This window comes from Agelaius tricolor, unplaced genomic scaffold (assembly GCF_023055355.1).
Source record: "Agelaius tricolor isolate 1412-34295 unplaced genomic scaffold, bAgeTri1.0.p SCAF_1, whole genome shotgun sequence".
NCBI lineage: Eukaryota > Metazoa > Chordata > Aves > Passeriformes > Icteridae > Agelaius > Agelaius tricolor.
This window is the reverse complement of record NW_027269261.1, coordinates 45,194,472-45,208,830: the sequence shown is the minus strand read 5'-3', so window position 1 is coordinate 45,208,830 and position 14,359 is coordinate 45,194,472. Positions and strand designations below refer to the sequence as shown.

The window sequence follows — 14,359 nt, the reverse complement described above, 5'->3', positions numbered from 1 at the left end:
TTTATCAGACATTAGCACTCAAGATAGGAAGGGGAGAATGGCACAGGTTTCTAGGGAACAGCTGGAAAAGAGTTTTCTGCATCTGATGTCTTGAACATAACATCACCATATTGTGTGTTATATTTGCAGTGACAGGGTTGTTTTAGGTATAGGGATATGGAACCTACTTGTGGCTGCATAGGAAGGAATGGGATTAAACACAAATGGAACAGAATATCATAGGAAAATACCCTGATGATTTTACAGTGAAGGTTTAATGAATAAAGGTTGGCTCAGAAGGAGAATTCTAGTTAGCAGACCCTCTCAGGTACAAAGAATTGTTCTCAGTGGACCAGTGATCTCTCACTAGATATCTCAGCTACCATTTTAGACAGTTTCCCTTAATTTAAATATTTTCCTGGACTCTTGCTGCTGTTTCTGTAAGTTGTCTTTAGGTCTGGGTTGTTTTATTACTAAAGAAATTGTGTTATGAAAGAATGAAGCAATAGAAGACTGAAGAGGGAAGAGAGGACAATTTGGGCCAGTTTATTCCCTGATTTATTCCCCTGGCTCTATACTAATGAATGCATTTGGAAATCTATTAATTTTAAGGGGAATCTGCAGCTGACTGATTGATTTATCATCTTAGACAGTATTTACTGAATACTGTGCAAGTTGTTATGCTGGCAGGAGACCTTTCAGGTGAGCAGACCACTTGCAGTATTTTGTGCATATGCTTTGGCAATCTAATTTCATACTAAAATAATTAAGGGTTTATTTTATGTTTTTAAAGGGAATATTAGTTACCCAGTAATTTGGTAGTCTATCACGTGAGCCTTTTCCCTGTAAGACTTTGTTTTGAGATGCTAAAATTCCAGGCAGTTGTAATTTTGCTACAAATGGTTGCAGTTTCCCTGAGAGGCAGATGGGAAATACTTCCTTGAGAGAGAGAATATTAGTATTCATATATTTCTTTGTGTGGGCTTCCTTAATCTGATGTGTGTCATGCACTGAATGCTTACAGGGTAACACGATGTTTCTAATGTAGATTAATAGGGCTTAGGCACAGCATTCAGTCTCCTGTGATGCTCAGGATGCTAAGGCATACACGATGATTCAGAAGAGGTGGCAATGCCCACGTGTTCCTGTCTGCTTGTTTGAGAGCACTAAATTTAGTGAACTGTTTAATTGTCATAGGATGCTGTCTGAGACAGCGTCTATTCTCTGTCTTTCCACCTTGAAGAAGTAATGGATTGTACAGACTGCTGAAGAGCTTCATTCACGTTGCAGCTGAAGTGCTGCTCTTTCTGCTTGTCTTGGGGAAGGGAAAGGAAATGCAGCATTAGAATAAGCATCTGGCAGGCCAGATTGTGAGAGACAGAATCGATCATTCAGCTTTGGAATGACTGAAAGCGCAGAACAGCAGAAGCACCAGCAGATAACTAAAACAAACAGGGCTCTTACAGACGAGTCTTAGCAGTGCACTTATTTTGTCAAAAAGCCTTGGGCCATTTGCATGAAGATGGGACTCTACTGCACATATTCTGTATTGCTAATGGGGAGTAGTTGGAGGAACAAAAAGCACAGCACTGTTTAACATTAGGAAAGGAGTTTGGCAGGGCTGCATTATGTCAGTTCACTTGTTCGGTATTCACTGTAAATGCCAGTGCGCTCTAGCAGCAACAAGGCTGGAATTTAAATGGGGAAAAACAGATGATGTAGTCTCAGGTGTGCCACTAATGTTTTTGCTTGAAGCATTTTCAGGCCTTAGCTTTCATTAACTGGCTTAGAGTAAGGATAGCTGAGGGCTAGAGTAATTAGAAAATTTGCTTATGAGTCTCTCAACCTAGAAAATAATGATAGCTTGCAGCCTTAGGACACCTTACACTGAGGTTCACTGGTAGTAACTGATTAAGACTCCTGGTACATTTGAAGTCAGTATCACTAATAGTCAGTGGTGAGAATTGTAATGTTTCTGCTTGCTGAGGCATGGAAGGACTCTCTTGCTCCTAAAGGACTCTCCTGTTCACTAAATAACTTTCCAGAGGTTGTGTCTATAAAGAGGACACTGAAGTGTGATTAGAGCCCAATCCCTACAGCAAAAAACATTGGAATGGGAGATGACAGTCACTGCAAAAAGAGAAATTGAGCCACTAGAAAAAGTCTTAATATTGGTCCATTTATTTTGATAAGTGAGAAATAATTAAGCAAACAACAGAAAGCTGAGTATGAGTCAGCAGTGCCTTGGCAGCCATGAGGCCCAGCCGTGTCCTGATGCTGCATTCAGGCACAGCATCCTCAGCTGGGCAGGGAGGGGATTGTCCTGCTCTGAGCAGCCTCACCTCGAGTGCTGGGGGCAGTTTCAATATAAGAAAGACATTGAACTGTTAGGGAGTGCCCAAAGGAGGGCAATGAAGATGGTGAAGGGCCTTGAGGGGAAGGAATTTGAGGAGCAGCTGAGGTCACTTGGTCTGTTCGGCCTGGAGAAGACTGAAAGGAGATCTCTCTGCAGTTACAACTTTCTCATGAGAGGAAGAGGAGGGGCAGGTATTGATCTCTTCTCTGTGGTGAACAAGGACAGGAAATGGCCTGAAGCTGCATTAGGGAAGTTTTAGGCTGGATATTAGAAAAAGATTCTTCACCCAGAGGGTAGTTGGGCACTGGAATAGGCTCCCCAGGGAAGTGGTCACAGCATCAAGCCAAGAGTTCAAGAAGAGTTTTGTCAATGCTTGCAGGCAGAGGGTGTGGTTTGGGAATGGTCCTGCAGGGTCAGGAGTTGGAAAGGATGATCCTTATGGGTCCTTTCCAATTCAGCTTATTCTGTGATTCTGTGAAACAAGGGGAAGGTATTGAGCATGGAAGTCAGGCTTGAATAAACACTGGCTAGCTCCATTATTAGCTTATAAACCTGGCATTTTAAATAATAGATGAGAGACTTCTGAAGTACACACAGAGCTGTCATTAAACACTGAGGCTGCTGCAGATCCTAAGACCTACTTCTAGAGGAAAGCAATAAAGTAAGCTGAACTATAATCTAGACTTAAAGGTGTTTCAGTAGCTGGAGGATTTTTATAGAAGGTTTCTAGTGTACAAGGAAGATAAAATGGGGAAGAGATTAGAGGTTGGTATAAGTAAACAGACTTCCTACAGCAATAGAGATGCATGTACAAACAAGTTGTTTTTCTGTTCCAACACCCACACTAACAACCAGTGTGTTTCCTATGAAAGTGGGAGAGACAAAATGGAATGTGTTCATCTAGGAGTCAGGAGTATAACAACCCTACCTTTTCATAAGGGAGAAATTGCTTTAAAATATTTTAAAAATAAAATTCTACCAATACTCTTACTTGTACCACTTACCTCCTGTTCCTTTGCATGTTCTCAAGGGTCTTTCATTTTAAAGTTGAAATTAAGTCCTTTCAAATGCAAGAATTTACACGCACAAACACACACACACACACACACACACACTGTGTGTATAATATGGAGTGGCATAGCTGAATTTGACTCTTAAAACCAGAAAATTTTGAAGTTATTCACTTGTCTTTTTCTTTCTTACTAGCCAAGATGTGAGGTAAGACTTCTGTGAGTCCTACAGTAGCTTGTGACGCCTTTACTGCCATTAAGGTGGCCGTATTTTTCTTTGAGTTTTGCTGGTGTCAGGATCCAGTCTCTGATCTCTGTTTGGCAGATAACGATAAAAGCTGAGCTTGTTTCCAAATCTGTTTTAATGTATTCTCTTTGTAACGCAGATTTTATATTTGATTTTTGAAAACTCACTTCAGGTCACCTTTAAATGCTATTTTGATGATTGTAGAAAGCCAAAGTCTTTTATGCTATGCTTCAGTTAAAAGTTTAATATAGTCTTAATGATTAGTCTTAAAAGAATGATTACATGTTACTGAGTTTCATGGATGTGTTTCATTTATGTGTAATTTATTTTTATTGAAGTGTAAGTAAAACATTTATGTTATGCACTCAAGCTGAATCTTGTGTGAAGTTGACTGTTTTAAAATAATTTTAATGAGCCCAAACTGTTTGACTTCCATTTTTTTTAAAGTCTTTGTATACCTGCATAACTGTATTTTGCTCTCTTACCAGAGTTTTGAAGGTACCATTGTGTGGGAGAGCCAGGATCTTCAGGGCTTGGTTTCAAGAAACCTTAATAAAGTGATGGTGAATGATGGAGGAGGTGTTTTCAGAGTCATTACAGTGAGTCCCCTCACCTTCCTTTCCACCATGCTTCTATTTTTCCTATAATTGTTGAGAATTTAGCATTTTATTTTCCTGTGTTTCTCTGTGTAAATCATCAATTTAGTTGGGCTTCTCCTTTTGTCTCAGAAGAGAAGTTTTGCTTATCCTTCTTGCAAAAAAATTGCACTTGTAAGTGGCATTTTATTTTGAGAGGAGTAAAACTCTCATTGTTTTTGTGAGAATGTGAAGCAGTATCAGTATATCAGAGATGGCAAAATGTGGGTCAAAAATCCTGTGCTAAAATCCCAACTGATGGGATAAAGTCTGGGTATTTGCTTTTTAGCAGTGTCTCTTTTCATGTCAGATTGTTGCTTGCCTAAACATCCTGTGTCATTGTAATTTAGCCAGAATAATTTTGCATTTTGCTGTCAACTTTGAAACTAGTTTCCTGAAAGTTTCAGTGGTACTGCTAGTTTTGGGTGAAACTTAAAAAAATGCCACAAAACTTTAGTTAAAAATCTTAATCTTGGTCTTTCATGGCACATGGTGTGATTCTTGGGGTGGTTCTGTGCAGGACCAGGAGTTGGACATCAATAATTGTTGTGGGTCCCTTCCAACTCAGGATGTTCTGTGGTTCTGTGATTATGCAAGTGCTGACCAGCAGAGCTTTAAATTAATTTCATTCTTAGTTGCCAGAAAACTTCACACCTTAAAATCAGAGGGAAAACACATCAATAATGAGAGATGAATTAATCTATTAATTTCAATTAATCTGTTCCTAACAGGCAGGGGAAGGGTCCCTGCCACATGAACTCACAGAAGGTGTGGAGGGAATAGCAGGTGGTTTTATCTACACTATTCAAGGTAAGTCCACAAAACGTAGCATGACATTTGATGTGATGGTAAAACAGGTCATTTAAATTACACTTCTGAGTATGATTTCTGCTGTCTTCATGAACTTAGTCACTCTAGGTTTTCTTTTAGCAGAAACATTTTCTTCCTGGCTCTTTTATGCTTTAAATCAATGTTCTGATGTGGTTCCTTTGCTTGTCTTTTGTCAGCCACTCCAGTTGAGTTTCATTCCTTTGTCTTTTTATCTAGACTCTCTTCTTGTTTTTTGTTACCCAAAATCAAGTTAAAAAATGACATGCACTGAAATCTTTCCCTGATATTTTTCACATTTTTTTCCAGTTCTGCTGCAGTTAGAGTATCACAATGTTTAACAGTATGGACAAACAGTTTCCATCCCTGTTGTTGCCCTTTTACACCTATTTCAGCAGAATGTTGAGAGATTTTAGAGGAGGCCTTTCCAATTTCTAAGATTTTGACCACATAGTACTGGAACCAATGTGTTCTTATTGGTCCAACATAAGCATTGATAGTGTTATTGCTGTGGTTTTGTAGCTAGGCCTGGCAGATACAATTGGGCAGTCCTCTTGTCTTCTCTGCTGTGTAGGAGCCTGAATTGAGGTGTGTGCTAAAGCCCTTCCATTTTGTTTGACAAACTTTTCTTCAGTACTACAAACTCCTCCTTATCTGCAATATATTTTTAGCTTTTACCTGCAGTTACGTGATGTGGTTCAGCAGGGATAATCTGTGCTACATCAAAGCAATGCCTATTTGGTTATATTTAGCATAGCATTGTTTGTGTTTATTTTTTATGCTAAATACATATACTTAGGAGGAACTGACAGTGGCCTTTTTACTCTACAGGAAAAGAAATAGTGAAGTCCCAGACTGTTCTTTATATTAAGGAACCTTAGAAAGTTGAATTCTTTTATTACTGAAGAGGAAGAGAATACTTTTTTACTTTAAGCTTTTAGTGTCAGGCCTTATACAAAAAATACTTGTTGTTCTGCAACTTAAACAATTTTGTAGAAATTTTAAAATTAATTGCAGGATTTTCATAACCCCATTAATTTGAATGCTTCTTCAGATTCATTTTGTCAATGTGTGCCCTGTATGATCCAAGAGAAATGTGAAATTATATGCATCTTTGTTTAATAATGGGTGCTGTTTCTTTCAGAAGGTGATGCTCTTTTAAAAAGCCTCCATACTCGCCCAGAAAGGTTTGCAAGTCACATAAAAAACCTTGAGAAGGAAGATGCTTTATTGAAGGAAGAAAGCAGTATGTATGATGACATTGTTTTTGTAGATGTGATTGACACTTACAGAAACGTTCCCTCCAAACTGCTGAACTTCTACCGATGGTAAGTAGAAAATAAAGTATTTTCTTATTTTCTCTTAGGAATGGTGCTGTTTGTAGTGCAAGATGATCTAGCAGATTATGTTACTTGATAGGTTCCATGAAATACATGCCTTACGTGATTTACTTCATTAAGGTGTATTTCTGTCTCAACATTTTGGATGCATGTAGTGAGTAAAACAGCAGTGCCTATAGTTTTTGAATGCTGACCCTTGGTGCCTCAAATCTGCACAAGCTGGCAAGACAGGCTTCTGCTCTAAGAGTCCAGGTGTAAAAATTTTCATTTCTCTTTGTAATTTCTTTTCATTTGTATCTATCTGAAAACTAGCAGTTTTAATATTTTAAAGGATGGCTTTTGGCCAGTTTGTGTTCTTATTCAGTGTTTCAGTTTGTGGCTGTTGCTCCAGTCCCATAATCATCTTGATGGGCCTTTGCTGGACTCTCTGCCCAGTATGGCCATGTCCCTCTTGTACTGAGGAGTCTAAGACTGCACATATAGTCCAGATGTGGCCACACCAGTGCTGAGTGGAGGGGAAGGATTTGGGAGCATGTGTACAGCAGGGATAGAAGGCTGATAGGAGGAGTTTTCATAGTGAAGTGCATTGTCTGTGTTAATCCAGTAAGTTTCTACCTCTAAATTTGCAATGATTTCCATTACTCTGAGATAACTGTTTCAGTTAATTGATGCTGCTGTGGAGTAAGAAATACAGTTGACAGTTGTACTTTATCCAAAATCACTTTAGTTGCTTGCAAGATTATGCATTTATGTCACAAAGTCCATGGCTATGAATGTAACTGAAAAACTGAACCATGCTTTCAGTTCTAAAAGGAGGTTTGCATGTCAAGACTTAGATCTTTGTGATAATTTCTTACAGATTAGCAATTTTTCAAGATTTAGTAATAAAAGGCTTTTAAAAATACCCTTCTTGTTGTAAGAAGTTACCCTTACAAATGTTTGTAACCAACCTAGCCATGATCCCTAGAATCTTAAGTTGTTTTGGTTATTTTATGTGTGTCATGTTCAACTATTTCAGACAGGTAAAGACAACATTTTCATGTTTGAAGGGTGCATTTACAGAGAAAGAGTACAGACAGAGTTGTTTCCACAGATGTTTTTTACCACCTACAGCCTTCTCATTGCCCTTGAACTGACTGTCTCATCCTGAAAGTAGGCTACTGACATGTAGCCAGTGGCTTTTAACATCTGTGCTACCATCAGCATCAGGGATTCATGTCCTTCTGAGGTCAATACTGCTTAAGATGGTTTCATTAGTAAATCCACTATCTGTCCTGGAGAACAAAACTTCAAATTTGTTTTCTTCCGCTCATACACAAGTCCATGTTGTAGGATCATCATAGGACACAGCTGCATCTCCTTTGAAGGACAAGCAGTCAGCTTTGGTTGATAGAGAAAACATTTAAAAGTCAAGGGTAGAAAAGATGTTCCTTCCCTCTTGCTCCCCCCTACATCCCAAAAACCCCTTGCAGAGCATGCTGTCTGGAGTTTGTGGTGTGCAGCTCAGCATCTCATCACTTTCCTTTTTGGCTACAGGACAGTGGAATCAACGAGTTTTGACCTGTTGCTGAAGACGGATGATGACTGTTACATTGATTTGGAAGGTGTTTTTAACAGGATAATGCAGAAAAAATTGGACAGGCCAAACATTTGGTGGGGAAAGTAAGTTGTTTTTTAAAATTACCTTTAAGAGATAGTTACCATTTCTTTATGAATGGTTTAGGGATTTAAGTCTGTTTTCATGTGGGTTCCCCTCCTATGCCTAAAGAAGCCAACATGTAAAAAGCAGGACTTCTGTATGTGTTAAACTTTGAATCTCAGAATCAGAAATCAGTCCTTTACAGTAACTTTCCAGAGTATGCCTTTACAGTGATTTAAACTTGCTGAATATCTTGCCTGGTTTTAAAATGTGTAGACATCTTTGTCACGGTACTTAAGTAAATAAGAATTTTCCAGCAATATAGCGAAGTTAAAGGTACATAGTACAGAACTATAAATACTACTTTTTGTACTGTCACTATCTTCCCTTCCATCCTACTTTTTGTAATGTCACTATCTTCCCTTCCATCCACGGAATGCATTGCAGCTCTGGTATGAAATCCAATATACCAGGACCTCCATGCTATTACAGCATTCAATATAGCATAATGGTACACTGTGCCTTCCTGTTGCCCTCTGCTCATTCAAGAAAAACAGGCCTTTGCTGCTTTGCTTCACAAATCTGATCCTGCCTGTTGCTTATAAAGCAATTTAATAAGGTGTGTGGTCAAGTGTGTGAAATAGTTGGTTATCTTGTGATTATCTCAAAGATCTGTAGGAGTGGCATCTTTCAGTGTAAATTCTTTAATAGTCACAGTCTTCAGGTCAGGCAAGTGTGATATGTAGGGAGCAACACTGAAATAACTATGGAAGTATAAAATGATTATCAAAGCAGATGCTTCTCAGTCTGAACCCTTCGTGCTGTGATTCAGGGGAGTGGAAGGTACTGTGCCTAAAGTGAATTCAGGTATCAGATGAGACTTTCATTTACTTTGTGCTTTAATATGTCAGCTTCAGTTGAGAATGGGCAGAATCTGATAACATACCTGCCACTCAGCTGTAATTCCTCCCTTTTGGGGCTGTTGTCTGAGGTGACAGTTCTTAGTAGCTCACTGAAGCTTTCAGCTGTTTGTGCTTGTGACTGGAAATCAGCAATGCTGAACCTCTTTGTGAAACAGGGGGAGACCCTGCTGCATTGACACAGTTATGTCTCTTAGCTGTGGTTGCATGAAGCACTTGTGAGGCCAGAGGAGTGCAATAGCAGCTTGTTCCCAAACAGGAAAGCAGGATGCTTTTCACTTGGCAGTTTGGCAGGGTCCATAGCGCTGCACAGCGCCGCAGCGAGCTCTGCCACGCTGGGAGCGTCTGGGGAGACTCTGCAGACAGAGACTGCTTCCTGCAGGCCTCTGGAGTGAATAAAGCCTTCCTAAGAGAACACCACTGCCAGGAAGAGTTCTTTTGTAATTCAGTGATGGCAGCCTTTGAACATCTCCTTTGTTGAGCTTCATTTGGAAAACAGCTTAGAGAAGGTAGTACTGCTTCCTGATTTTTAAGCAGCCGCTAGCTTTAACAGGAAAATGGGTTGCATAACATCACTGTCTGCATGCCTGCTGGAGGCACTGCCTTTGTGTCATGTTGATTCACCAGAGGGGTTAATTAGCAGGAGACAGATGTGCCTGTTACAAAATAGGTAAGGATGTGTGTGCTTACCTAGTTCAAAACCCAACAGCAAGGCATAGATGCTGAGGATGTGACTGTCAATGTTGCTTTGGTTTCTGTTTTGAAAACTTTCTCTTATTATCCAAGATTGAGACCAAACAACAGTTACAATTTCAGCTTTGTGCCCTAGAGAAATAAGACTAGGAGCTATAATTAGGATCACCTACTTCTTTCTTCTTTCTTTCAGTTGTTTATCAGTATTACTTCAGTTATCAGTGTTCATAGGTTCCACAGAGGACTCTCTATAAACATCTCATGTCTAACATGTCTTCAGTTTCAGACTAAATTGGGCAGTTGATCGAACTGGGAAATGGCAAGAACTGGAGTATCCAAGTCCTGCATATCCAGCCTTTGCTTGTGGGTCTGGCTATGTCATCTCCAAAGACATTGTGCATTGGCTGGCAAGCAACTCTGAAAGATTAAAAACGTACCAGGTAATAAAGATTAGTTCAGTTTTTCTGTGTTGAAGTGGTCTGAGGAACAGCATGTACTGGATGAGTCAGAAAGAACATTGCTTAAGTGTTAGTGTTGGGTTCTCCTGCCTCATGTGGGCTTTTGCCATGTTTTTCGTTGCTAGGTTTAGTGCCTGTTCTAAGTCAAAGCACAGATGTTTGGGACTGAAAACCTCTGGAGCTGTAATCTTGTTTTTTGTACTGTTTTTGTAAGAACAGTGTATTGTTATGGGAAAGGTGGAAGGATTATTTTAACACCTCTGCAGTAGTCTGGCATAGGTTTTTGTAGTTACCATTCTTTACTGCTGGTAGATGATGCAACTCATTCCAGGTCACAGTCATGCTTTATGCTTTCTTGGTGCTCATATCTGTATTTTTTATTTTCATCGCAGGGTGAAGATGTGAGCATGGGCATCTGGATGGCAGCTGTAGGACCCAAGCGATATCAAGTAAGTCTGAAGGAAGTGTCTGACCTTACAGAAAGAGGAGATGGCTGCTGTTCCAAGTAGCATAAAACAGGAGAAATGGTGGTTTTTTTTTCTTTAAAAAGGAATTGAAATAACCATTGAATTAAAATCCAGAGGGAAAAGAGTATTTTAAAGATGTATTTAAAAGAAAAACCACAAAACTGCCACAAACCACCTGCAGACTCCATCCCTACCCCCAAGTTCTCTGGATAGGTCTAGAAGATGAGTTTGGGATCTTTGTGTGCAATGTTTGTTGCTAGAAACAATAAACACCTGATTCTTGGAAGTGAAGATTGTTGGAGACTATATACTTTATAAGAAAAACTATTGAAATGTTTCTCTCTCTCTCTTAACAGGATGGTCTCTGGTTGTGTGAAAAGACATGTGAGAGTGGCATGCTGTCTTCCCCCCAGTACTCGCCCCAGGAGCTGGAAGAGCTCTGGAGATTAAAGGAACTGTGTGGAGATCCATGTAGATGTGAGGAAAGATGATGGACTTGCCTTGGAAAACAGGGTAGTGTATAATGATCATGGAAAAGTGTACATTTGGATTCATTCCTGGAACAATAAGAAATACTAAGGTACCTTTTAATGCTGGGTTTCAACGGAAGTATAACAATATTTGCACATCCCTTTTGATAATTTCAAGTGGACCGATACTATTCATTTTCTATAGTATAGATGTTGATCAGACAAAAACCAAAATGTTCAAGATTAAAAAAAAAAAAATCCTTTTTAGATAAAGTCAAAGACCTACTTGTAATTAATAAATGCACATAAGAATGCCAACTAGCCTGTCTTTTGTAAATTGAAGCACTACTGATTTGATTCAGTATGGGGCTGTTCCAGGCTCCTGTGAGAGTTGTGCTCAGCACCAGGGCAGCTGGTAAGTCTTGCTGCAGCGCATTCTGTGCTGTCTGAGGGGCTGCCCTCATCTGTGCAGGGACAGGGACAGCAATGGGGGCTAGGATTTGTGATTAGTTTGTTTATATCATTGTCATTTTAGATAAAAATAAAATCAAGGTTTGCTTATACCAAATCTTCAAGTACTGCAAACTTGGCCTGATTTAGGAGGGATTTCTGAGAGCTCATTCTGACTAGATATGAATCTGAGGTTACACAAGTGAAAGTAAAATAAGCTTGAGGAACAGCACGCTAAAGATTGTAAAATAAATAGCAATGCCTTGCAGTGTACTGAGAACTTATTTATAATGTGGTATGTTAACACTGTAGGGTAGAAGAAAGGTCTGGCAGATTTTGACCTTAATCATCTAAGGTAGATACTTCTAAAATTACTACTGGATTTTGTTCACTATAAGGTTGTTGGATGTAGGTGAAAACAAAGAGGAAGTGGCCTCTCAGTGCAGCACTGATCTTGTCTTGATAGCAGAGAGATCACAACTCAACCCTGTACTCGGTTCAGTAAAACAAATTCTCACTGCTGCTGGGGGAAGGCAGTATAAAATTCTGGCAAAAGGATGACCTTGAGTTTTATTTAATTGAAGCATTTAAGCACTGTTTGGTATCTCTCCAGTAGGACAAATGAGCAGATGTTTTCATGGAGGCTGATGATCAAGTTGAGGAGTTGAATTGTACAGCCCTTTGGTTCCACGTGTGTGAAACACATATTCACCTGTATGTCTGTTTAGGCACAGCCTGTCCATGTGTCTGTCTCTCTTCTGCAGTTTTTGTGTCAGCTTTTCCTTCAGTCCAGAAAGAGAGTCCCTTCTTTACCACCGTACTAACACACAGTCTCCACTTTCTATTGAGTAAAACTGCAAAGGCTTTAAGTCATTGTCTAGTTCAACTTCTTTTCCTTCCAGCTAGAATGAGAAAGCAAAAAAAAAAACCTAATCAGACTTACACTGAAATCCCTTCATGTAAACCAAATAGCAGGCAGTTGCAGTCAGGGAGAATCTGTCCTATTACAGGAATGGAATTAGGTCCTAAATGACAGCATGAAGACAGCTCTCCTCAAGCAAAATTAATGTCTTTATATAGTATTTTAGAACATGCTATGGACCTTTAGCAGCATGAAATATTTTGTTTTTCAATATCTGTTTTTAACTCACTTTAGAACTTTTGTAGGACAGTTTCAGGTCTGAACCAGGAATTTTAAACAGGCGATACAGCAGTCCTTTGACCTTCTGAATAGTCATAGACTCTGTTGAGGGGAGAGAAAGAAAAGTTATTGGAAAAATGCTGCTGCCACTGAGCTGTAGCAAAGTACCAGTGTTTCACTTTACTTGCTTCCAGCAACAGTGAAAGGCTGTATTGCTGCTTCAGTTCTAACACTGCAATAATGTCTAAGGTACCTGAAACCATATCTGCCACTGTCAAGTGGAAAATGGTTTCACCTGTGGTGGATAGGGCAGGATGTGCTGCTACAGAGTAAGCACTTTGATCCCATACATCAAGTTAAAGTGTTACAGCTTCATAATTTACCTTTTTTGAGTTTATATTTCTACATGCTAAACTAAGTGACCTTTGGGACACACACTAGCCAGGTTCTGACTACTTGCAGCTGGCAACTGTTCCTTGCAGTTTTCATTACCAGGAATTGGCTTTCCCAGCACAAGTAAGGAAATGGCACTGTGGAACTAGTGACATTCTTAGGAATGGTATTGACTTATTAGTTCCAAACACATTGTCAGCAGAATTGTTTATATTATGAAGTCAGTTATAGGAAGGGGTATTTTTTTGTAATGGATCTTGAATGAGTAGATGTAGTTTGTTCCAGAGGTGATACCTGTGTTTGCAATAGATAAACTCAGTATTTTGGTTGAACTTTCACTTCTTTTGAAGCTTTATCTAAAGGCACAGCAATAGCGAGTTACTCCTGTAATACCACACATTGTACTTAGACAAATATTTTTCTATCAAACATTTTTGTAAAAGCTGTATCTATCTGATTTTATGCAAGTTGTGATAATAAATGTGATTTTTATTTTAGAATAAAGCTTGAATTCTTCTCTTCTCTCAGACTTCATTCTGACACATCTTTCCAAAACATCAGCTTAATTTAGAATGGTCTTATTCATTCTAGTATCACCACAGACACTAAAACTTCAAAGAATGAATTTGATGGAGGTCAGAACTAGACTTCTAACTTCATGGATTAGATACTAGACCTCAATATCTAGATTTACACACTGTGTGGTTGCCTCTTAGGACTTCATGTTCTGGTTACTTGGTTAACACATCCACCAGATTTCATCCTTGTTAATAGACCTTTAATTGCCTCAGACTATTAAACATGACACCAGCAGCAGAGCATCAACTTTACAACAAAGCATCAACTTTACATCTTTGAACTGGACTGAAAGTAAGTATGAAGGCCAGAAGAATTACGACTTTTCAAATAATTTCTGTCTTTTTCATTTCTTTATATGACAGAGGAAAAGCTTTCAGGAGCTGACAAAGCCAGAGGCAGCTGCCATTATTTAATACAGTTGTTTGAAAAGGAGCAATGAAACAACTACTTGAACATAAGCCAAGACTTCTTACCTGGTAGTTTTTTCTCCACTGGCTTCTGTTCAGGTTTCTCAGGACACTTAATTGTCAGAGCTTAAAGAAGAAGGGTGAGGCCTTAGTGAAAGAACAATAAGCCTTGTTCTGGCAGAAGCATAGTCTTTCTGTCTCTTTTTATTACAAATTGTTTCCCTTAGCTCAGCCTGGTCTCTCAAAAATTAGGAGGTAGCCTGCATCTCAGCAGTTAAGATAACATTTAGTCATTATCTGAAAAATTAATGAATGAAAATAACCAAGTTTTTATTCATCTTTGGTAA

The 14,359-nt window shown here is 39.1% G+C and overlaps 2 protein-coding genes across 4 annotated transcripts in view; one reads left to right on the top strand and one right to left on the bottom strand.

The window, feature by feature from the left end:
• B3GALNT2 (beta-1,3-N-acetylgalactosaminyltransferase 2) overlaps positions 1–13,530 on the top strand; it is a 30,003-nt gene extending 16,473 nt beyond the window's left edge. The window contains exons 6-12 of one of the 2 annotated variants that reach the window (XM_071432260.1): positions 4,081–4,191; positions 4,959–5,037; positions 6,203–6,383; positions 7,932–8,057; positions 9,928–10,087; positions 10,498–10,554; positions 10,929–13,530. In XM_071432260.1, coding sequence (XP_071288361.1) covers positions 4,081–4,191; positions 4,959–5,037; positions 6,203–6,383; positions 7,932–8,057; positions 9,928–10,087; positions 10,498–10,554; positions 10,929–11,063 — 849 coding nt within the window. In that variant the 3' untranslated portion in view covers positions 11,064–13,530. Of the gene's footprint in view, positions 1–4,080; positions 4,192–4,958; positions 5,038–6,199; positions 6,384–7,931; positions 8,058–9,927; positions 10,088–10,497; positions 10,555–10,928 lie in introns of both variants that reach the window. The other variant, XM_071432269.1, reaches the window with a different exon arrangement.
• The window catches only part of TBCE (tubulin folding cofactor E), a 30,175-nt gene continuing 22,081 nt past the window's right edge, over positions 6,266–14,359 (bottom strand). The window contains exons 14-16 of one of the 2 annotated variants that reach the window (XM_071432247.1): positions 14,079–14,138; positions 12,644–12,735; positions 6,266–10,531 (exon numbers count right to left, since the gene is read on the bottom strand). In XM_071432247.1, the coding sequence (XP_071288348.1) occupies positions 10,451–10,531; positions 12,644–12,735; positions 14,079–14,138 (233 nt within the window). In that variant the 3' untranslated portion in view covers positions 6,266–10,450. Of the gene's footprint in view, positions 10,532–12,031; positions 12,395–12,643; positions 12,736–14,078; positions 14,139–14,359 lie in introns of those variants that run through there. The other variant, XM_071432237.1, reaches the window with a different exon arrangement.